This window comes from Meleagris gallopavo, chromosome 4, assembly GCF_905368555.1.
Source record: "Meleagris gallopavo chromosome 4, MGAL_WU_HG_1.1, whole genome shotgun sequence".
Taxonomy (NCBI): Eukaryota; Metazoa; Chordata; class Aves; order Galliformes; family Phasianidae; genus Meleagris; species Meleagris gallopavo.
In genome coordinates, this window is record NC_139407.1 from 12906250 (window position 1) to 12931693 (window position 25444).

Genomic DNA, 25444 nt, shown 5'->3' on the forward strand with positions numbered 1-25444 from the left:
TTTATTTTTATTATTTTTTTGTTTCTATTGTATTCTTTCTATTTCTACTCCATCCTAGCTGGGATAGAGTTAAAGATGATTTCAAGATAATAGCAGACAGGAGCATAATAAATCTGTAAACTAGGGCACATTAGTGCATGCCTCAGTTCTCCTCCATGTTCTCCAGAGCATCCAAAGGGTGACAGAACATGTGTCCAAAACGCGGCAGGGGTTGAAAGCTTGTGTCAAAGGGGTTAGAAGAAGAAGGATCTTTTAATAACTAGCGATACTCAGAAGGGCTAACAGGCATGTAATAAAATAGTGGAGATATACGCAAGCATGAAAAGTCTTCACCATTATTTGTAACACAAACTAACAAAAAAAAAAAAAACATTTCTGATATTCAAACCCCTTTGTATACAGAATGCCTGGAGGGGAAAAGATATCTCTCAGGGTGAAAAACCTGTACTTCTCCTTACAATACCGAGAGTGCGCAGAAGATTACGCTTTGTAAAAAGCAGACCACGAGCATCATTTTCACAGCAACTTAAACCAACATAAATCCACCCTCCCTGGTCAAACACACAGTATACCAAAATCATCTTGCACTAGCACAAACCCCAGGTGACCATGTAAAGAACGCTATTCTCAGGCAGCTAAGCCAAATGAAAAATAACTACTATTTAGGGGTGGGAGATTCATTTTTGAGTGAATCAGATCAGGTACTGCTGGTTAGGCAAGACAGTATGTAGTTGTAAGCTGAATTTTACTGTCTACTCCCCATACAACTGTAACACAAACAAAACAGGAATTCTAAATGATCAAGATTGTAGAATGCTCCATTTATTTCTCTCCCATTACTTACAGCAACTTTCCTTACTGATAGGACATGGCAAAATATGTACTTTTTCTTTATATAGTTTCTGGAGGCTGAAGGAAGGAAGATCTCCTGCTATCGAGGCTATTAGATCTATCTGAACATTCACAATAATAATTAAAGATCACTAACACCGAATACTAAGGAACTGTCTAAATAATTGCACATTTACACTAAGTCCAATGAGAAGTAACCCAGGATGTAAGGTGTTTGTATGTGTCTTTGTTTCTATATATGGAGCTGAAAATTGCAAAATGATGTACACTTGCTTTTTAAATGGCACTAGAACTTGATAGTTAATTATGAAGACAATAAAAGTACAAAGAGAATAACAAAACTTTTAACAGGTCTTAAGGCACCCAGAATATCTGTTCTCTACTGCTGTCTAATATTTTAACCACTGCAAGGTGGAAGAGTAAGTTTAAGGGCCACAGAAGGTTATGCATGGTACATTAACTGTATTTTTCTGCGCAATCTACAATACTTCCATACAAATAAAAAACGTTTCCTTGGTGAAATAACCACTGCCCCTTCAACAGCATAAAGCAAGTAACTCCTAAGCAGGCAGTTTCATACAGTAACTTTCTGCCGTCCCCTAGGGACCAGAGAGAGAAATTTCTTAAGTGCTGTAAAGAGGAAAACACAAATAATTTACCAAAAGAAGATCAAGCCAGTCTTGTAAGTAGGAAGTGAGCTCTCTTGAGCTTCTGTGACTTATCCTAATTTACTCTCTGAGTTGGTGTAACAACCCATCCATTTTGCTTAAGGAATACGGCTGGGTCCAGAAGAAAAGGGGAATGTGCTGAAAGATGCATATGGTCAAAGATTGACAAGATGTGCCTTACTGAGAAAAGTGCCTTATACAGAAAAGTGGCCAGCAAGGCCTTTCAGGTACAAGTCTGAATGAAGAATGATTCACTTTAAAATAGGATTAAATCTCATCCCATGATCCGGAATATGCTACATATGAACAAACATAAGGTTCTTGTACACAGACAGTGACAAAAGACATCCCTATTTTACTTGTGTATGCATAAACAAATACTGAAAGGCTTTTATTTAAGTCAAAGCTTGAATACATATCATTTACTCTCCGTAGAAATTTACAAGAATAAATTATTTGCAAATACTTGTCAGATTTGGATAAATGTTTAAGATACACCCTCGCATTTTTTCACTAGGCTACCTTCTTTCTGTAGTAAGGCATAAATTTTCTTTTGAATATACTGCACAGTAGTAAACACTGCTTGTGAATGTATGATTTATAGCACATTAATAAAATCATATAGGCGCACTGGCCTTAAACATACGAGGCACACAATTTAAGTTTTCATGACCACCTCAAAAGAGACCGAGAGTAGCCACACAGCATTTTTTAATCTGCAGAATATTTACACCTGCACATCATTCATCTCTTACCTGTATTTAATCATTTATTTTCTCCAGTACAGAACAAACTTCTGAAAGATTAACATTATGCTGAGGGACTGATATTTACTAGATCAGTTCAGAGTGGCAAAAAAAGCAAAACGCACTGTGCCTACCTACAAGCAACAAGAGAGCACAGGATCTTAACGTTTGTCCCACATCAAAGAGAAATAAGAACATTAAGGGTAAAATATAATACCTAAAAACAGGGCAAGAGAGGTAAAAAGCAGAGCAGTGAAAACACTTATAATCCAGACTCTAAGAAGCAACAGCTTTTTATCTGCAAATATCTTGGTAGATTCCCTTGGAAAACAAATACCTATGCCAAAATATACAAGTACTTAAGTCCAGAGGTAGTCAAGAATTTCTGAACTGTCATTTCTACATACACCTATCAATTCAGTGTAGAAATTTCACGTCAGTGAAATTGCTGTATGTCAATTCAAGTCTACATTGTTCATAAAAAAAAAATCTAAATTTTTGATCAAACAATACTATGTGGAAAATGGGTATCAAATTAGTTTTTAAGAAGAATGAAATTTTTACACCGACAAACAAAACAAGAAATTTGAAAAAAAAAAAAAAAAGTTATGCTACTGGCTGTTTAGTTTAATTTTGGAGGTTACATTAATTATCACTATTATTACCGCCATACACCCAGAAAGTGCCAGGCGACTTTAAGCCAAATATCAAAATAAAACAAAATACTTAAACTGACGCAGTTTGATTTTAATACTATTTGTTTTTATACTTCTTTTTGAAGTTTTGATTTTTTGCCTTATTCCAGAGATAGCTGAAAAAAATCTCAAAAATTATAGTAAGAAAACACTTTCCTCCTGATTCTGCTATATCTCCCTGAACAATTTAGTATAAATTAGTGAAATGAGTTATTGTGGATTTGAATCAGGTGAGATTAAAAACCAGACCAAGAGTATGGGAGGCAAATCTTTAAACTGCATTGCCAGAGCTTTGCAAATGGGACAAGTTTTCCTGAAGTGAACAACTGAAAATACCTCGATACAGGAAAAATCTTAGACAAAGCCAACACTATCACAATTTTACCAGCTCTTCTATCTGCCTCAAGCATAAGGCTAACCACAGATATATTTGACATGGATAAAGTAAGTTACCATGTGCTGCTCTGATCAACTCTTGTTTTGGAATAGTCATTACAAACCAGAAAAAGCTGTGCTCTCTTACACTGAATGCTAAGCAAGAGTGATTTTCTACTTCAACTTGTTTCCCCAAAGAAGATTGACTTTCTCCTACATCCATAAGCACCCGTCACCTTACATGCTCTAATATGAAAGTAATGGGAAAATCAGCAAAAGTTATAATTCTAGAATCCCTGGCACACAGAAATCACCACATTTACACACCTGAAATCATTAATCAAAAGGTAGCTTAGTCAAAAATTGATATACATTTTTTATCCACTGAGACACCAAGGCAAAGAACATTCCCAGCAGCTCAGAGAAATCACATTTCAGGTTCACATTTCAATATGGGACAACAGAAACCAATCCTAGCACAGCAGGAAGAAGCTGAAGGTTTCTATCCCGCTTGGTATGTAACAGCTGTGAGAAGGAGGGGCTACCAGGTAGGTCATTCATCATTTACCTCTATTTAATTCACATGAGAAAAAGAAATGGCAGGAAGACTAGTATGAGGAATAGGAGAAAGGAATACTCTGGTCAGTGAAAAAATTGTTATGCTAGTGACAAACAGAAACTAGTTAGGAAAAGTATCTTCCTAAGTAGTTTCCATGAAAACCTTTTTCTCAGAGAGCAAGTCATTGCATGAATTGATCAGCAAAAGACAAGTAAGCAACAGAAAACATATTTCAGTGGGAAACTGAGGAGTAGAAAACGTGTAAAATCCATTCAGCCCAATGCAGGAATAAAGTTTGTAATGAATCCTGAAATTCTAGCGCACACTGTCAACATAATTTGTGATAGGTAGGAAAACACCATATGTAGACAAGAAATTTCAAGACAGAAGCAATCTAGAGGACTCTGAATTTATATAAGAGACTCAATCCTCAATAGAACAATCTTTGAATGTTGCTGTCCTGTGATGCAGATGACATAGAGTGCAACAGTTCCCCAGTAGCACATATTAAAGACAATTCACTCTCCCTGTGAGTGTTATCTTCCCAAAGACTTGGAAAGTTGTTCACAGGAGCAGAAGTAGATTAAGCCATTCTTGCATAAAAAGAAAGCCACCAAACACAACTAAGAATGTACAAGGTATCTTAATATACACTGCAACATAAAGTCAAAACTAAAAGCTTAAGATCCAATGTTTCTCAGTTTTAATTTATACAACATACATACATTTTGAGCATCCACAAACCCCACATCATATTTTACTAACAAGTACAGATGTTTTCAGATTTGTAGAGAGCAACAAAGTGAAAACAATGGATGTCTCAACAAAGCAAAAAGCTGTTCAATGTAGGCATTAATTTGTAGAACGTTAGCAATGACTTCAAATGATATTCTACATTCTGAGGTCTCCTAAAAACCACAACCTAAATGTTAATGTTCTATCTTAAAACAGATGAATACTTCCCAAAACTCTTATGTACACCACATACTGCATTTATTTACTTACATCCATTACTTTTAAATAATAACTCTTTTGAAGAAAGAAAATCAGTTTTATATAATTGTATGGCATCTAGCAAATAAATTCCTGACTTAGTTGGCAGAATCCTGATGGAATCATTAAATAAATGTGACAGTAATGCTACTTCCCATGCAATAAAGTTAGTTAATGTATGTAATATACTGCATTCCTATTGATCCTGTTATGAACTTGAGGAAGAGACTCTTACTTAGCAATGCCACAGTCTCCAAAAGATTTTACCCTTTATTATTTAACATAGCCAAAATGTGGTAACTATTCAGCCAGGTTTACTTGCCCACATTCTTTACCATTAACATTATATACTCAATTGTATACGATATTTTACCATTTGCCATATTAAATGCAAAATGCTTTACTGCATTATTTGTAAGAGAGAACAGAAAAGGATTCTGATTTTTACAAGGTCCCTTGCAGTATCTCTGGACACCTACATAGCAGAAATAATGGAAACAGTATGCTAATTCATATTTCTAGTCATTTCTTTTTCTCAGATAGACTTGTTAGCTAATTTAATCAAATGACTGAAGGCTCTGGATTAGCAGAATTTCTTTTCTTAAAATCTACGTGAATTCATATCTAAGGGCACTCTAAAGTTTGTTCAGGATGCAAGATGACAAACACTAGAGATAATACACTTGTAATATCCTTCATTTCAGGAAAAGAAAAACTTAAACAGTGAATAAAATGTCAGCTTTGGAGTTTCAACGCGGTAGAGTCAGGGGGGTGTATTAATTCAAAAAGAAATGTTTCAGGAAAATTATAGGCATGTCAAATCACTATTCACCTTTCTTTTGGGCAATACAAAAGACCAATAACAACCTCAGATTTCAGGCAGGTCAGGCTTTAATTGCCAGGTTCTTTGACAGCCGTGTACTCATTTCATTTGGGCTTTTAAGAATTAACACAACTTGAATCTTCCTAACATACACACACGCTATTTTTAAACATCGGTCTAAAATGATTTTTGTCACACGTTGCTTAAACTTTGTGCTAAGAATGTTTTAAGGCGGTTTTTTTTTCATAATTTTCTTGCAGTTTATTTGCTGTTAAACACCATTTCGCCCTTTAGAAACAATTTTTCTTTGTCAACTTCTTGAGGGGCTCAAGCAAAATACTGAATTGATCATAATGTATTGCTAATGCCTGTAATGAGTTAATCATCTTCCTGCCAAATCTCTCCAACAGTTGCACATAAGTAAACAGGCTAACAGACAACTGCTTCCAGACCAAGTCTTCACAACTTATCACCAGTTTATACATAAAAAGTATTTTTGTGCCATCCTGCTGTCTTGCAATTAACTTCAGAAGTTCCATTATATCTACATTTAACTTGCAGATTTTTCTTTTTTTTTTTTTTCTTTTTTGCAACCACACACACTGTCTTTAGGAAAAGAAGCTGTCCTACAATTTTTACCCTGCTGCTGGCCTATAGATTGTCAAAACATACTGAACCTTGAACTTAATGCATAGAGCCAATTTTGTATTGGCTCTATGCATTAACCTTCTCACAGTAAGAAATTGTCTTTCAGATGCCAGCACGGTGAAGTATCTGTTTTCTTTTACTTATATATTACACACCGTTTCAAAGCACAAAGTGCTTCAAAAGGAAAACAATAGCAGTAGTATCAGATCTCAAAGAAATTTCTTAAAAAAGAAATTACTTTGCCTAAATAGATTATGTTCACAAGTTTGTGAATCTTTTGCTTTCATTACCTTCAGCATATTAAAAAATAGCATCTTCTTAAAGATTAACAAGGAGATCAGACCAACTTGAAAGTATTTTGCATCAGGAATGTGCCACTGATGTATTTTGTTGGTGGTTTTTTTTTGTTTAATTCCAGTATATTTGATTATGGAAAACTGCAGTTCCACAAGGCTATTTCAAACCTTGACAAACCCCAATTCTTGAGACTTCATTTACTAATACTGTTCATGCCTAAATTGCCTGAAAACAACTTGACAAATCTGACATTGCAAACAAAGAGCACACTTCCTGTTACAATATTGAATCTGGAACACCATCAATGTTTTGTTCAGCTTGCATAAGTCACAACTGATTGGACACAGTCCCTGTGGGCATGCCATTTCATCCAGACTGGACGGTTCATTAGTCATAATTACTATAACTGTACAGCAGAGACTGCAGTTTTATCTCATCATACATCTTTGATAAAGCTGCTTCCATTTCTGCTTCATCAGCAAGTGAAGTTACATTATTGGAGCTTTTATTTTCTAATCTGTGATTAACGTTGGCTGCACTGCTTATGAAATGCGTACCAAAATTCAAAATAATGTAGGAAGTCAGGCCATGATGTGACCACCACTTGAACTTTGTGTAAAAAATCATGCAGCTGTTATTGCTGCGCAGGAAGAATAGATTCTGAAATGACAGTTGCAAGGAAAATTTAACAAAGAAGATACCAATACAACAGTTTATAAGAGAAGACTGTTGGTTTCCAATGTGAACCATGACCTAATTTAGAAAAAGACGTGATCTAATAACAGCTATAAATGCAGCTCTTAACAAACTGAATTTTAAATGTGTAAAAGCAGCATGTGACAGCATTTTCCTGCTGTGGTGCTTGTTGGTGATTTTTATATCTTGTCGTGCGATAACGGGGAACACAAAGCCTAGTGGCACTATCTGAGTGTGCAGCGTGTACCCATGATAGGCCACATAAACAGTCATAATCGACAGTTACATGTAGGCACTGAGGCTGCAAAAATCCCAGAGTAATTAGTGTTGTCTGAATGCAATGACATCTGTTTTCTCATAGTCCTCTAGACTTGTCAGACCAATAAGACGTATATGAAAAAATATGACAAGCATTGCAAATGCCCTTCTGAAAGGTCTCACTTTGGGAAAAGCTGAAGAAATGACACATGCCACCTCTTTTTTGCCAATATACCTAACAGCCAAAGCTTCAAGATTTGAAAAGGTCTTTTGAGTCATTTTGCATTTGGCTACAAAAGGTTTATTCAGAACACAGCACTGTGCTTACAAAAAAAAAAAAAAATACTGCATTGGGTTTTGTTCTCTAACGAAAGCAAGCTTCGTTAATGGAAGACGAATAAAACGTGACTCCTGACCTGTGTGTGCTTACATGCTTGTGTCAGCTATGTCTTTTTTTCTTTTATTTTTTTAATTAAAGCAGCATTAGATAGCACATAATAGATTTGTGTGTATATGTATCATACACGTGTGTATATGCATATATAGAATACTTTTGCTTAAAGAGTGGAACAAGAACAGCTTTACAGCTGTGCTTTCTGGCATTGCAGAAACACTGCAGCCTTCCCACTGAAGCTTTTGTTTTAGGATTCACAACCTTTTACCTTAATAGTGCCTATCTCTCAGTTCTTTCTCTGGACTGTAGCAGTATTTGAGCATGCGTTTTCTCCAAGAAATACATTAGTCATCATTAACAGAAGCACTGACACCAAGCCTAAGTGCCTCTTCACAATGACCAAGTGGCAATCATCTTTCTCTTACACTGTCATTGCTGATTAGGGTTTTCTTTCATGAAAATTTAATTTGTCGGCTTTCTGCAGCTCCTTTTTACATTTCTGCAATAACACAACATGCCAGCAACACTGAAAATGCAGTCAAAGGTACTGTAACTGCTTAGAAGGGAAGATAAGATTCTAACCGCTCAGCTGTACTCTTGCCTAGTTTAACATAAAGAACAGCCCTGAGAGACACTGTGGCTGCTGACAGAGGAAAAACTCCCATTGAATACCTAAGGCCTCAAATCTCTTGGAACACCTTCTGTCCAAATAATTGAAAAATTTTTCATCTGGAAGACAGTTAGCCAGCCCATCTTCTGAAGCTTTGTTCAATAGGCAATGTAACAAGATCTAAACAGATTTTTATAACTAATTGCTTTTGTAACTGCTTCAAATATACAGGTACTTGGGTTTTTAGCTTACACAAATATTTATTAAAGGATTTCATAATCCTCTGATAAATTTCAGCCTCACTTCTTGGGTCTGTGTCAACACTGCTCTCGCAGTTAAAAGGCAGCCACAAAGAAATGGCTTTAGCTGCTGCAGGCAGCTAAAAAGTTTCAGGCATGTATGATGCTTTGCAGCTATTCAATATACACAGTCTCAGATTCCTGCTCTGTGTAACATTACAAACATTGTTAAACAAGATACCATAGCAATGAGTTATTTTAAGGAAGTTTTTCAAAACATTTACTCTTCTGCTTTATTTCAATTTGTTTAAAGATTTTTTTTTTTTTTAATTATAAGCATATGCTATTTTGTTAACATCTGTGCACAACATAAAACCTGACTGAATTCCAACTTCTGAAAAAATGCAGATAACTTACATCCCTCGAGTAAAGTAACACTAGAAAACTTCAGGAGATTCAGATTAAGATACCTGAATTCATTTAACTGTGTTTCCATACAGGTAGACTTAAAGCCAAAACAAAGCAAACAAACAAACAAAACAACTTATTACCATTTTTAAGCCCTCTCAGTATCTTTCAGAATTTAATTAAGTGTAAACCTCAAATTTGGATCTAGCTCTATTAAATTCAGAAACCACCGCTATTAAAATCCAAGTAATAAAAACTTTTTTCAGCTTCCTACGGAATTAATACCCCACTACTGACTGAAAACAGCGTTGGTAGTCGGAACGTAAAACGGTACTGACAGCACTTTGGATTTATAAGAAAGCTCCAGTATCTTTAAATAGTCTCCACATATGAAATTTAAGAAGAGGAAACTAGGAATTAAAAGCGGATTTGGAATGGCAGACGGCGATTGTTGCACTGCCGCAGCACTATAACCTTGATTAAATGCAGAGCAATGCTAAAGTAAAAACAAAGCCCTGCCATGGAAACCCAAATTAACTACTGAAGCAGACCCCTGATGCAGAAAGCTGGTGTTCTGAGCTATTCCACTTGATCTCAAGAAAAACTTTCACTCTCTGGGAAGCAGTAGGCAAGGCGGCCGGCCAGGCCTCTGCTGGGGCCTTGCTCCCGCGCCCTCCTGGTCCCTCGCAGGCAGTGGGCTCCTCCCTCCGCACCCCGTCAAGTTCAAGTACAGAAGTTTAGCTCGTTGACTCCCCCCTCCACCTCCAAGTCACTTGTCAGGAAAAGGTTGGGCGATTTATCGACCACCGCTGGATGCATACTGTCAGTGCTGAAGGAAATATGAGCGGGGGCTGTCGCTACTGTTCTGGAGCTCATTGATAATGACATACCTGCCTCTGTCACCCATTACCCATACTACAAACTACTTAGACCTAACTGAAAAATCAATAGCCTACTTGCACCGGTTCCTGTGGCTGCCTCCTTTGATTGTCAGCTCCTGTCTAGGGTCAGCACTTACATGAAAGGGGCTGTGACTGCCTGATGCTTTCAGGACAACCTAACGATATGAAACTAGCCAACAGAACAGTAAATTCTGTTCCCTGCCCTCCTCATCAATTAGGCTTTGACTAGGCTTGCCTGTAGAAACCTGACCTTTTAAGTTTAGGTGAATATGGAACTAGCTGAACACACCATTGCCCTCAGCGCTGAGCCAGGAAATCCGCTGACAGGTTAAACAAAACAGAAGGTTGTAACTGTCATAATTTGCATTGCACTTTCACGCCAACAAGGGTGTTATCAGTGGGGGCAAGCCCTGGAACACACAGCGCCAGCACCCGAAGTCACTCTCCTCATAAATTTTCAAGCAAAGGGAGATAAAACATAAATTCACAAATGACCCTGCATTTCAATCCTACTTTCTTTCAAGTTCGCACTCCGGCAACCCATACCAGACACATACGCAGTTGCCCTCTGTAGATGTGCTGGCACTCGAGTGCCTCTTAGAATGGGCTTCCGAGTTAGACAGCGGGCGAGGGAAAGTTACCTGCTCATGCCTTGTAAAGACTCACTTTTTCTCTGTTGCATATTTACATGCATAAATACCAACCATAACTGCAGGATATAGGCGCGCACACGTGCACACCTGTCTTTCAGAGCAGCAGGTAAGTACAGATACTCCAAAAATCCGTGGAGAGCCCTAACGGGCACTTCTGAGCAATATTCACTCACACATCCTGGATCTTGGAAGGTTGTTAGCAATGTCCGAAGATCACTGTGGCCACAGGTAAGTGATAAACGTTACATTTTAATGTATCTTCCCTCTTTAAAGAATGCTGACAACCATGACGCAAAGAACTAAAGCATGAAATCTCAGACGTAAAATGAAAGCTGAACTATTTCCAGAAGTGGAATACAACAGCTTTAGTAACTATGCACAGATCAGGATGCCTCGCTCCTCCTTTTCCACAAAACAAATTAAAAACTTTATTAAAAACAAACAAAAATACTTTCAAATACCCTCATTAGTGCTCCTTCCTTTTAGAAGTAACATTAATTTTTAAGCAGTGATGGCTTCACCCCTTTTTGAGCCCATCCTTCTGTTGGCCTATCATCCTCAATATAAGCATTTCAGGGAAATACAGACAGCAAGTGTGATCAAAACTATTTATCCTATTTGAATTTTGGAGCTTCTTCATACTGTGACAGCACAAGCTAGCTCAACTACAAATTTTTTGAAACTCTGTGAACTCTAGAAATTTTAAATGCTTTTTATTCAGCACACACAGTCATTTTTAATGTAAATATACAAGCAAGATTTGGAGCTGTAATTTACCTGAAGCTTTTTACCCTGCAGTTGAACCTTCCTAACTCCCGCATCCATAATGTCCTTCTCACAGAAAAGCATGCAGAGCCAGATATAAGAATGAGCTCTTGTGTAAATAAATGATAGAACTGCTTCTGTACGGATTTCAGATCTTAACATTCAGTTGCAAACCTTGAAATACTCTTGGAAGCTACTTTTCTAAACACATTTTCAATAAACGTCAGTTGCTGTATTTATCTTATTTCAACTGCACATTTAAAAATCAGTACTGAGAAAGGAAAACAGCTGAATTACACACAGACTTTTTTTTTTTTCAAGAAAGCTTCAGATAATATATTTTACCGCAAAAATATTTGGTGTATCTCAACACTCAGTTGTTCAAAATAAATGCAAAGCAGAACAAATGCAGTAAAAACCGCTTGAAAATAAGTGTTGAAGTCTACAAAAACACTGTTAAATAAACAGAACAGCAGTTAGAATTAATATTGCATTCCAAACAAACTACAGAGCAAACGCTAGTTAAAAATGGTAGACCTAATTGAGTCTGGATGGACCCCTTTACAGATCTAATGCAATGATTAACTATGCATCTGGTAGCATGTCAAGTCCTTTTTGTGTGCCTATCTGATAGTGAAGTGAAAGGGCATGGACAGTGTCCAGTCCCAGCAAGCAAATCATTTGGAAGCAGTCATAGACATAGATCAAAGATTTTTCACTCTATCCAAAGTCTATTTAAACCCAGCAACCCAGCCCCTTGTTGCAGACAAAACCAGTTAGAAAATAAGAAAGACTCCTTGGGATCCAAAGATAATAAAGGAAGATAGAAGGAGAAAATGAAGAAAAGAAACAGACTGGCAGAACCTTGATTTCCATAGGCCAAGACAGCTGTTTTACATCCCGGTTTTATTTCAGATGCTTAAGGAAAAGGAACAATTTCCATCCCTTAGATCACCAAATATTATTTCAATTAAACTATGCAGATGGCTTCTATACATTACTTGAACCGACACAGTTTCCCCTTCCCAGCTACAGGAGACTGCACGTAGGACTATTATGCACACAAGTTTTTATCTAATCCACAAGAAAACTAAAAAGAGAGCAGCATATTATCACGGAGAAGTTATTTTGAAATACAATATGCATGGCAAGATATAAAATAGGAATAGCTAAGATTTGATTCTTTCATTAGTAGAAGTAGCAACAAACCCCCTGCAATGATTATATAACAAGCAATAGGCTACTTTTATGCCAGCACAGTACTTCAAAAGGATGAAAGTTTAGTATCACAAAGTACAACAAGCAGAAACACAGACAGCTCTAATTCTGCGTTTAAATTGAAAAATATTTGAATAAGGCAATGATTACAAGACTGTTCACACAGGAAACATAAAAAATAATGAATAAATAAGTTACACTTAAGTAAAACTTGCATGCCTCTTCTACCATAACGATCTTCCACCAAAAACAAAATCATCTTTAAATACTGAGAGAGGGGAGAAGCAGGGGGAGAAGCAGAAACAAAAAACAGTGACTCGATATATTGCATGCTGGTCAGCAGTGCTACTGAGAAGATTGAGCCCCCTCTGATCCTTCTCCCACAGCCCCCTTCCCCTTTATGATCTGCACTGACAGGCGCTCGCTAAAGGGTTGTTACCTTAGCATGGCTCAGGAGTACTGTATGTTACACTGCTACTTGGAAGTACTTCTAAAAGTGTTAGTGTATAAATGAGAAGCTTCCACTTCTGGAGCTAGAAACAGAATTTTTTAATTTCAATTTAAGAATTTTATTAGAGAAGCCTAGATTACTCGTAAATATCCTTCTCAAGCAAACGAGTGTTACTGCATCCAGCTGAGGATCAAGCTGGCAAAATCCCAGGATGTTACAGGCTCTCATACTTTTTAAAATGGACATCATTAACATAATTGATCAATTATTGTAAATAAAAACCAGTCAACACACTGAATTAGGTTAATTCTGCTGGATAAAATAGCATGTACCAATAGCATGCAACCACACCCAAACAAAATAAACAAAACAGAAGGGCTCCAAAAAGTTTTTGAAGAAGAAAATGCTACAAAAGCATTTAATATGTTCTTTTCTGGTGCACTTGTTTGATTTTCTCTGATTGTCAACTTACTGAGTGCAAACTTATAAAACTCTGTTTAGAAGCCAAAGTAATCTTGCAGCTGAAAGTCACAGCTATTCCTCGAGAGAAAAGAGAAACAACCTGTAATTCAAGATTCAAAGCAACAGAGAAAGCCTTCAGTATGGATCATGGTTAAACACCAGAAGATGAACGCATCCACATTTTAAGAAAAGGAAAATTGAGCTCCTGAGAGGAGAAGTTGGAGACTTCCCCTTTCACCACTCCAGAAAGAAAGCAAAGGGAGACTTAGAAACACGTATATATTATTTCATTATCATACCATCCAATCTCTGCATAAAAAACAAGTACAAGATTTGTATAATACTCTTTGCTGATGAGACGCATTAATGACATCTGCCAAATGGAAAACATCTTCTCTCTCTCAGTGCGCGCTATCAGCTAACTTCATAAACACAGCTCTTAAGAGAGATCAGCAGACAGCAAAGCCAAGCCATGCCTTTAAAAAAAAAAAGGTACATACTGCACACTACTGAACATAAACAGAATTTTAACCATCAAACCCACGGCAGCCTTTACTGCAACCATTAACCTGGTTTTGCTGCAGAGAAACACAACATGCATTACTGAATCATTTCTTCTCAAATCCATACATTCCCTGCAGCAGTTCAAGCTCCATCAGCAGTGCAGGAATGTATGAAAATGACAGGCAAAGGGCACTAGCTCTTTTCCCATACTGTTCTTCTATAAATGGAAGCAGAGCTCTACAAAGTGCTTAAAGCTGAGAATGTTTGAAGACTGATCCCCAGGAAAAAAATATCACAACGTTAGGATCCACAAGCAGATTAATTATCGTGTTTTACCACAAACCTGCATCCCTTAGCAGAAAGGACAGAAGGGAAAGCAGCTATTGGGAAATCATGGAGCATTGGCTACAAAGCTGCCATGAACAAAACGGATGGGTACACATCCATATCTCATGTGCTATTCATAAAAACACTTATTGTCCCTTTTGGGAGCACCTGTTCCTGTATTTGCTTTTCCCTTTCCACTCAGGAGAGAGGAGAGAGAAAAAGGGTAAATTGGGCATAAACCCTTTAACAGCCTCACGATTTTGGTTAAACTTCGATTTGACTTTAAAATTAAATGCTGTATTGGTACCACGTGAGAGAAAAACTTCAAAATATACCCTTTAGAATAAAAAAGGTCTGAAATACGTAAAGCATGCTGCCGATAAGCTGGCTAGCCAAGCAAAAGCAAGCATGCCACAGCGTAGCACAACAAAAAACACGCGTGCTTCCTGCTGAAACTCCCATTTGTTTTCCAGTTTTCTTCTCGTTCTGTCAGTTTGCCTTTTCGTTTTAAGGCTCGATAAAACGCACGGCATCCTCTCTCGAATCGAAATGGAATAAAACCAAAAAGGTGCTGGCACATTTCCGGGCCGCCGTTGGCTGCCACTCTGCCGCCCCGTCTGCCCGCAGGAGCGCTGCCACGTGCGGGCCCGCAGTGGAGGAGGCGCCGAGGGGCAGCGCGCTGCTCCCCCCGCACGAGTCCCTCGCAGCTCCGTTTCCAGCAGCCCTCGCTAACAAAACGCTATTGCTGCAGGCAGCGGCGTGCCGACGTCGCCGCTGCCTAAACCAAACAAACACCGTGTTTAACAGTCAAATAAAACGTCCCGCAGCCTCCCTAATGAATTTGTCAAGGACCATCAGATCACCTCCGCCCCTGCCTCATTAACTCAAGTATGATGAGGCGGATTATAACGGGAGAATGCAGATCAATCGCTCTGAAGGCTTCAAGTGCCTTTTAGCCCCGAGAGTCCCTCTCCGCGCTCCTTCATCCCAACGGAGCACGGTGTCCCCCGCTGCCGGAGGGGCTGCCGCTCCGTACGGTGCACCATAGAGGAGCGCTGATGGACTTCCGCGCCAGCATCCAAAAAGGCAATGGAGAGAAGGGCTCTTCAACTGCAGATTCTCCGATACCGTTCCTTTCAATTATTCATCCCGGCGAGAGCAAATTCCGCCACAGCCGAAGCCGCTCTTAATGCGGCGCGGCCGCAATCGCCCAGAGAAAGGCTTCACGTGCATTATTTGCTGGAAGTGTTTAAGTTTATTGCTCAAATGATGTTTCTAATTAGCGCCGGGGCAATAAATTAAAGTCGGCTTTTGTTTAGCTGATTTATTATTTACTAGCGCTTCAACCTCAGACGGGAAAATTGGTAATGAATTGTTTTAAATTTGAGCGCCGGTAACGCTTTACCATCGGCCACCTTAGCGGGGGGGCGGGAGGGCGGCCGCCTCCGCTCTATTTTTGCCCTGAAAATAGGCACCCGCGTCCCCCCCACCCCCGTCCGACCCGGCGTCTGCCAGCTCCGCCGCTCCTCCCGCCCGCCCTGGCCGACGGTACCACGGCCCTCTTCGCCGCTCCTTGCGGCGGCTCTGCCTGGAGCCGTCCCCGGCCTGTCTCCCTCCCGCCGGGCACCTGCCGGCCCCGCCGAGCCACGGTGCCCCAGCCGCAGCACCGTGATGTAAAGCCCGAAGCGTGCGGCTCGTCGGTGACAGCGCCCCGAGCAGCACCGGCGCCGGGCACGTCCATACTTACTACATCCAGCGTGCGGTTGTACGGCCGGGGTAAGGCATGTTTCTAATTTAAACGCTCGCGGCAAACAGACGGCGATATTTTATTTAGTAAAATCAGCGAGCCGCAACGAAAGGCAAAAAAGAAGCGGACGCAGAGCGAGCCGAGACCTTGCACGGAGGGCACGGCGTGGGAACAGCCGCGGCCTCACTCCCGGCTCTCGGCGCGCCGGGGAACCGCCGGGCCCGCCGCAGGAGAAGACACACAGCCCGGCGAGCGGCGGTGCGGAGCGGGCGGACGTCACCTCTCCCCACATCGGGAGTTTGTAGGGAAAAGAGTTCGGTTTGCTCCGGCGTTCCACGAACGCCCGCTGGCTGCGTTTCTGCACCGCCGCGACACAGGCGCGATTATACATCCAAACCATTCAGCGCTCTCATTAACACAAACTCGCATAAAATACAGTTTCCTTTTCGAATAACTCAATCTTCCACCTCAGAAGGATGAGCGCAACTTTACTACGCGGATTTATCTCCATTAACGTGCCCGCCCCGGCCATACTCCCACTTTCCCCGCTAAGCCCGATACCGGCGCGGTCCCGACCCCCTCCCCCGCCCCACGCACGCCGCCGGAGCTCCGGCACCCGGCGCCTCCGGGCCGCGAGCTGCCGGTACCCGGCCCGAGGCCGCGGCCGTGCGCGCCGCCGTGCCCGCGCCCCCCGCGCCCCGCCCGTCGGTCCCGCTCCGGCCGCGCCCGGTACCGCGATTGGCCGCGCCGCTGACAGCTCGGCGGCGATTGTAGGAGACGCGCTCCGCCCCTCCGCCGCGGCCGGGGCCCATTCATAAAGTAACCACGGCGCCAGCGCGTCCAGAGCCGCGCGGACACGCGGAGGAGGAGGAGGAGGAGGAGAGGCGCGGACAGAGAGAACCGCGGCGCGCACAGCCAGGGGTGGGGAGGGGGAGGAGAAGCGCTCCCGGGCATACCGCACCGCCCTCCTCCCGCCCGGGATAACACAGTGTGTGCAAAGAAAAACAAACCCCAACAATCCGTGCCGAGCCGCAGGACGGGAATGAGCGAACGCAGAGCGGGCGCACAACTCTGCGAGTAACGATCGCGGGAGCCGCGCAGCTCCAGAGCCAGAAGGGCGCTCGGCGGCAGCCGGCGGCGGCGGGGCACGCACCGAGAACGGACCGAGGGCGGCGGCCGGACGGGGCTCGCTCGGCGCTCGGGGCACCGCACGCCTTTCTCCTCCTCCTCCTCCTCCTGCTCTCGCCCCGCGGGCGGTGCTAAACTTCGCCGCCGATCGGCGCTTCTGCGGGGAACTCCTGCGCGACTTCGCTCGGGCTCTTTCGATTCCATGAACTGCTGAAGCGACCGTGCAGCGGCGCGGGGGGGCGGGTGGCCGAGCGCAGCGGCAGCATCCACCTCCCGGCCCCCGCCGCCCCCGGGCCGGGGCAACGCCGGGCCGCGCCGCTTCGTGCCGCCGCCTCCTCTTCCTCTTCCTCCTCCTCCTCCGCCCCGCGCTGCCGCCGTCCGCCCGGCGGGGGCGGGGGTGCCCGAGCCGGCCGCTGCCCTCCGCCAAGCTGCAGCCTCCGCTAAAGCATTGGATCCCTCAACGTACTGCGAGAGCCCGGTGTACAGCCCGGACCTGTGCCCCAACATGATCGCCGCCCAGGCCAAGCTGGTGTACCAGCTCAACAAGTACTATACGGAGCGCTGCCAGGCGCGCAAGGCGGCCATCGCCAAGACCATCCGCGAGGTGTGCAAGGTGGTGTCGGACGTGCTGAAGGAGGTGGAGGTGCAGGAGCCGCGCTTCATCAGCTCGCTGAGCGAGATCGACGCCCGCTACGAGGGGCTGGAGGTGATCTCGCCCACCGAGTTCGAGGTGGTGCTCTACCTCAACCAGATGGGCGTCTTCAACTTCGTGGACGACGGCTCCCTGCCGGGCTGCGCCGTGCTCAAGCTGAGCGACGGCCGCAAGCGCAGCATGTCGCTCTGGGTGGAGTTCATCACGGCCTCGGGCTACCTGTCGGCGCGCAAGATCCGCTCCCGCTTCCAGACGCTGGTGGCCCAGGCCGTGGACAAGTGCAGCTACCGCGACGTGGTGAAGATGATCGCGGACACGAGCGAGGTGAAGCTGCGCATCCGCGAGCGCTACGTGGTGCAGATCACACCCGCCTTCAAGTGCACGGGCATCTGGCCGCGCAGCGCGGCGCAGTGGCCCATGCCGCACATCCCCTGGCCCGGCCCCAACCGCGTGGCCGAGGTGAAGGCAGAGGGCTTCAACCTGCTCTCCAAGGAGTGCTACTCGCTGACGGGCAAACAGAGCTCGGCCGAGAGCGACGCCTGGGTGCTGCAGTTCGGCGAGGCCGAGAACCGGCTGCTGATGGGCGGCTGCCGCAACAAGTGCCTCTCGGTGCTCAAGACGCTGCGAGACCGGCACCTGGAGCTGCCCGGGCAGCCGCTCAACAACTACCACATGAAGACGCTGCTGCTGTACGAGTGCGAGAAGCACCCGCGGGAGACCGACTGGGACGAGGCGTGCCTGGGCGACCGCCTCAACGGCATCCTGCTGCAGCTCATCTCCTGCCTGCAGTGCCGCCGCTGCCCGCACTACTTCCTGCCCAACCTCGACCTCTTTCAGGGCAAGCCCCACTCGGCTCTGGAGAGCGCCGCCAAACAGACCTGGAGGCTGGCCCGGGAGATCCTCACCAATCCCAAAAGCCTCGACAAACTATAGGGCCGGCGCCCGGGCGCACGCCGCTCGCCCCCCGGTACCGCGGCGGCCGCAGACTGCTACGGATCGGCACCGCCCGCGGGGACGGCATCCCCGCATCTCCTCCTCCGCAAAGGGAAGCGCTCGGACTTTTGCCGCGGCCAAACGAAAGCCCAAAGGTACATTTTCCAATCCCTGTATAGTCCTTTTCTTACTCTCTCTTTCTCTCGTCTGCCTGAATGTTGTCACCAAGTGAAAAATTATTTAACTATATGTACAAATTGCCCTTTAAAAAAAAAAAAAAAAGTTTTACCGATGTTAAATGTGTTTCGGCGCCGAGGTCAGATGATGTGCCCCACCACTGACTTGTTGCAAATAGTAATAAAAATATCACTTTAACTTTACTTTTCGTGCATGGTTCTTAAGTTCGGGCCGGTAGGGCCCATCCGAACCGCAGAAGCGACACTTAAAAAACCAAAACCCGAAGCGGGACGGCGGGACGTCCCCGCAGGCTGAACGCGAGCCCTCCGCTCGGCGCAGTCCCTGTTTCCCGTTAAAACGGGGCGCTGAGAAAACCCTTTACTCCGCGTGCGAGCACCGCTGTACCGCGTTACACTCCGTGTCTTTCCCCCCCTCCGCCCTGAGCCACGCGGAGCATCGCCCCGCGGCAGGCAGGCAGGCAGCCCGTGGCGTTTCGCCTTGCATCGGCGCGCTCGTTTTCGCTTCCAGCTTCCTTTTTTATTCTTCTTTTATTCTTTTTTTTTTTTCTTTTTTTTCTTTTTTTTCTTCACTAAACCTTGAGCGCTTGTATTTCGCGTGACAAATTCCCCGTGCTAACGCGCCGTTCCGTTGGACGCGAAGTACGGAGCCACCCCGAATGGTGCCGGCGCGTCACCGCCCCGCTCGCTCGGCGGCAGCGGCACGAAGGCTGTGGGTCTCTCCGCGGGCTGCCCGCTCGGGACCGGGAGCTCCCGGGACACCCAGCGCCGCGCCCTCCACCCGCAGCTTAACTTCCCCGCCTTGGAAACGTTTGCAGCGTTTTTCAGCGTTAACGGCGCCGTCGTTAGCTCCCCCGCTCCCCCCCGATCCCCACCCAGACAGGCTTCCGAACCGATTCGCAGCATTTACTACACTTCGGCGTCCCTCGGAGGGGAGACGAAAGGCAACTTCTCGCTCCGAAATGCCGCTTCCGTTTCTTTGCGGTGGGAGCCGGGAAGAAACGGCCGTTCCCATTCGAAGCGAGAAAGCGAACGAAGCGAGAGGCGCGGGCAGCGCGGAGGGACCGGGAGGGACGCGGTGCGGCCCCGCCGCCCCCCGGCTCACCTGGCGGAGCGGCCGTTTCCCTGGGAAAACAGCCCTGATCTGAGCGGCACTCGTAGCATCGCCAGCGCGGCGTTCGTTCGGCACTTTGTCACACAGTTTTCTTTTCGGTACTTGGGACAAACAGACACGTAACTTAAATTTAGCTAACGGACGAAGCCTCGTTAATTAAGGGCGCCTTCTGAGCTACTCTGCTTAAGGGTTTTGAGTTTTAGGGGCGTACTTCCAGGCACTGCGATCCAAGCGGAGGGTGGGGCAGGGAGGTGTTAATGCTTAAAAGAGAGCTGCATCGGGAGCTCATCGCTATTTCAAATCTATATTCACATCGTTTCTTTTTAGCCCTCCTCTCCCAAAAAGAGATATTAAGATAAGTATTTTTAAAGCCTTCCCGTGAAAGTAACATCACAAATAGAACGTAAGAGATGTGTAGCCCATGCTTCACATAACCGACTCCTTTTCTAAGAAGCTAAAGAAAATGTCTCAGATGCAGAATGAAAGACAGTCAGACCAAAGGAGAGCTCAGCTCGCGGGCAGGGTAACAGTCACTCCCAACGATTAGAAAACGGGAGAAAAGAAAGCCAGCCCAACATGGCAACGTCCCCACAAAGCAGGTCACAAAAACTGGGAGAGTTCTTATCTGTGCTTAAACGTCCTGCACGGAGAGCAGAAGCGCAGAGTGCCGTGAGCAGGACGGTTTTTGTGGTGCCGGTACAAGGCACGGCACAACAGTGAAGATGGAGGATCAACTACAGCAACTTGTCCTCACATTTTATATTGAGACGTTTCCTATCGTTACGTATTTCAAAAAGTACTACAGAAATAGGAAGCACATCCAAATTTTAAGAGCTATTTCACACTTAAAAATAATTTCCAAAATGTTTCAGGACCAGAAAAAAGTTAAATTCCATTTATGGTACAATAAAAAATCACTCTTTGAGCTACAGTTTTCTATGAGCAATTACCTAGAAGGGTTAGAGAGCGTTCTTTACAAACTAAATGCTTTCTCCTTGATAGCATTCGATGATCCCAGCTTTCAGAGCACATTTAATACAGATGAGAGCCATTTACTCCACAGGAACTGAGACCCAAAGCACTGCTTAACACACAGGGCGCTGCCGACAGATCAGCACAAACCCACTATATGTCTTACGGTGACTTTTTTCCCCTTCACCAAGAAATTACCACCACGTTTAATGAACAGTAGATATTTTAAAGACCAGCAGACATTAACGTGCTTAATGTGGATACGAGAATATTTGCTAGTAACATGCCATGCGTTTCAAATGCAGCTGTGACGCTGCATAGAACATTCAGGTGTAACCTTATTATGTCAGAATATACTGCCCCCGAAATTGGAATTTTACTGAAAGGTTTCTCTTTTTAAACAAACTCAGGCCATCAAGTAGCTCAAAGCAAGTAAGCTTGTGAAAATTAACAAGTCAGTTTCAGAACGTATTTTTAAGAGGGCAATTAAGTTTTCTGTTTAGCCACCATAAATAGTAACAGGCCCTGTAAAATCTGTTATATAATAATACGATGCTGAAGCATTGAAAACTTAAGAGCAGGGGGGGGTTAAGCACAATGTTATGCTGGCGTTACGTGAAAAGAGGAAAGTAAAACAAAGCGTTTGGGCTAATGAGCTAGTTGGACTTTCCTGTGTTCACATAGGCCTGTGTTCACACAGGCCTGCGATTCAAGATGTCTTTATTTCAGATGCCTCCCTGGAGCTTTATTCGCTGCAAGCTAATTAACATTCAAGTAGGGTCGAATTGTGGGAGGGGGAGAATAGGGAGGAGAGGAGGTGTCGCTCAAGAGAAGTTTGCTAACATATATGGTCAGTCGCAAACTTCCTAAAGCAGGAGCACTGAGGGCCAACAGAGGTAAAGGGAGTAGAATGAAGAATTAAAGGGCTCGGGTAATTTGTCATCATCTCTCAGAGCTCAGGGTCAATGATCTCTTACCTTCGGGTCGATTTTCTTAAAACTGGGATCTTCTTCATCCACCTCGAAGTAGAGCTCGGAAAGAGTGATGGACAGAGTGCCTTTCACCACCACCGAGGGTGCCACCAGCTGAGCTGGCGCGCTCAGGGCAACTGGACCTGCCAAAGAGTACAAACACCAACCACTGTCACAATTACAATTTTTCAAACCCAGAATATGAAAATAAATAAAACAAAGATCATAGCCCTTCCTTAAAAACCAAGAATCTTTTTATCCCAGAAGAGAACATATGTGATAGATTTACAGTTTCCCTGTTCTGCACAAAGTTGAAGCCGCTACAATTGCAAACTGATGCATATATTATAGATGCCAGAGCTGCCTTTAGCATGGCAAGATACGGTTTTCACTCAGACACATTTTCTTTTTGAGAAACTTCAGCGGTTGCATTCCTTCTGTTGTATGCAATACAGCGAGTGCACACACCAACACTTGAAATCTTACTGTCAGATGCGTTCTGTAGGTACTGGAGAGTTTCCATAGCTTACTACAAAGATGGAGAAAGCAGTCGAGGCTCAAAATTGTCTGACTGTGAAGTGCTCCCTCATGGATGACAGAAATCTATCGTCAAAGTTACACAGCCTTACGGAGCCTACAGTAAAATGTTTTAAAGATGCTTTTGATTTCACATTAAATATTTTTCAAGGATTCCATAGAGCGTTAGTGTAGCTCGGGGACAATGGGAATAAACAGCTGGAGGGTTGGTTTCTAACTGAATGAATTTTTATTGGAATGATCACATCTCCACAGGGCTTATCATAGCGACAAATCAGACGACCACTGAAAACAATAGGTTCGGCACAGATCTGGCAATACAGGAGCTATTATATAAACTAACACGCGCAAAAAGAAAACAAGTTAGGTTTGTCATTTGGCTGATTATGAGGTAAGGAAATGAAGGTTCTCGGTTGCAGTATTATCTGGCTTTTATAAATCAGCTGAAGATAAGAAAGTGACACGGACGATTTTGTTTTAATAAAGCATCTAAAAATGAGGTACACACGTTCAGGTAATCAATGTGAGAATAACTGACAAAAAATTCAGATGAATTGTCATTTCCATCAATTGTTAGGAGGGTGATGGTCCTTAATCTCGCATCAATCTCAATGTGTGCCACTAGGACAAAAGAAGAGATGCTCTGCTGAGATCAGAGCAGCTTTGCCCTCTATTCCCAATGTACAAATACATTGTGTTTGCAGATGGGCATGAGATAGCTGCAGAACTGCCATGATTTCCCAAAGCTCACCCCCACAAATGGATGAAATAAGCAGCTATGTGTTCTTTTGCTGTCTCCCTTTGCCCTCTGTACATTAGCATGTAATCCAGAGGAGAAATAACATTTTTTCAATCACCCTCAGACATTCAATTACAGGGCAAGCAGACAGCTGCAGAAGCTGGGGCAGCCCAGGTCCTGTAGAAGACCCCTGACAATTTCCACTTCATTTCTAACCCACACCACTTTATTAGTGAGGATTACTTCTTAATCCTATTGCCATTGTCAAGATTATATAATTAAACTCCCCTTTCACCTCTATTACTGTATGAATGTATTACTAGAAGCAATGAATATATAATAAAAGAGAAGGAAACAGAGAAAGCTGTTGAGAAGAAAACTCATGGTAGAAAGGAAGGAAAAAGAGATTCACATACATTAAAGGCTATTATTCTCCTGCTTCCTTCTTTTACTTCAAGTTCCTACCCCAACTGGTTTCTTTCATTATTATTATGCTGTGTTTTTAAATCTGTTTTTAAATGTTAAAAAGAGTGGAATGCAGTTCAGACAAGGGATGAGCAAACTGACAATAAATAATCACTTCCAGTAATTTTATTAAATTATCAGAATGTAGGCTCATCATATCAGGTTCTCAGGAAACCAGAATTATCCGAAAAACATTTTGTCTAAAGAAAATGAGCAAGGGATACCAGTTGAGAAAGCAGAAGAACACAGAGAAATTTGTATAGTTGAGTAATCCCATGCCCCTCAAATAACAATGAAGACACTCTGTAACCCCTCAGTCCCCAAACCTAGGAAGTTACTGTTTACATTCTGAACTGTACAGAATGGACCCGTTCCACTTGGATTGCAACATCAGCAAAGGCTGCACGAAACTTGGTCAAATTCATCAAGTTCAAGGAATGAAGTACTGTTTTAATTTTTCTTCCAGGAAAAGTGAAGTCAAATACGGATATGGTGGAGAAGGGACTCGATCTGGGGGGATGACCAGGGATTTAAAGGAGTTAAATCCAGTGATTGTACAGATCCTTCAAATGCGAGTGAATAATTCATATGTGAAATCTTATAAACTGAGGGGGGAAAAAATACAAACTCTCCACAGCCTTTAATTACAAACTTGCCTAATTGCCCACGGGGCCTTATGTTTTGAGGAGTGTAACAAAGTCAAAAATAAAGGAAGCTCTTGGCTGAGTAGAGCTGCTTTTTCTAATGAAGGTTTCCTAGAACACAGGCATCTGCTCTGGAAGGCAGACGGTTATAAAAAGCCAAGAAAGAAAATGCACAGCTCTCCTCAAGTAAATCCCCAGAATCAGATGTGTAAGAAAAATGATGTTAAGGATTCAGTTATGGGCAGGAGCAACGTAAGGGTGTGCATGGCAAAGTATTATTCGCTGCGGAGCTGGCGAGATGAGAACTTAGGCAGTAAGGAGGCTGAGCAGAAACCAGATAGCTGCAGTTACCTGTTAGGTTCTCCACTTCTCTCTCCTCAATGAATGACGTGATATCGTCGTCGCCTTCCAAGAGAATCTCACTTTCTGAGTTCTGATTTCCTAAGGCTTGACTCTTGATAGACTGCTTTCCCTTAACAAGTATATCTTCGTCGGGAGCTGCAACGAGAAAGGCACAGCATTCTGTCAGCTCTCAGAGACAAACCAGTACAGTGTTGCAGTTTTCTGTACAAAAATGCAGGTTCAGGAAAAAAAACACAGTTTGGGACAACCTGTGGGAAGTAGCTGCCTTAATCCCCTAATGTTAGGACACAACTAGTTTTAATCCTATTAAGCCTGCTCAAAATTACCCGCAGCTCTCCTCAGCGGCTAACTGCGCTGCAAGCGTTGAAGGCAGCGCAGGGGAACCTACAAGCGGCTCTTCCCGCGGCTGCCGGTTAGGCTCCGAGTCCCGCTCCGCCTCGGC

At 43.6% G+C, this 25444-nt stretch overlaps 2 protein-coding genes across 7 annotated transcripts in view; one reads left to right on the forward strand and one right to left on the reverse strand.

Annotated features, from left to right (window-relative positions):
* The window catches only part of LRBA (LPS responsive beige-like anchor protein), a 367496-nt gene that overhangs the window by 143248 nt on the left and 198804 nt on the right, over nucleotides 1-25444 (reverse strand). For all 6 annotated transcript variants that reach the window (XM_085222195.1, XM_085222196.1, XM_085222197.1 and 3 more), the window contains exons 39-40: nucleotides 24991-25137; nucleotides 22261-22397 (exon numbers count right to left, since the gene is read on the reverse strand). In XM_085222195.1, coding sequence (XP_085078321.1) covers nucleotides 22261-22397; nucleotides 24991-25137 — 284 coding nt within the window. The remainder of the gene's footprint in view (nucleotides 1-22260; nucleotides 22398-24990; nucleotides 25138-25444) is intronic.
* MAB21L2 (mab-21 like 2) lies at nucleotides 17826-19138 on the forward strand. Its single transcript, XM_003205436.3, has one exon. It carries the CDS (start codon nucleotides 17924-17926, stop codon nucleotides 19001-19003), a length of 1080 nt encoding a protein of 359 aa, XP_003205484.2. The 5' UTR covers nucleotides 17826-17923; the 3' UTR covers nucleotides 19004-19138.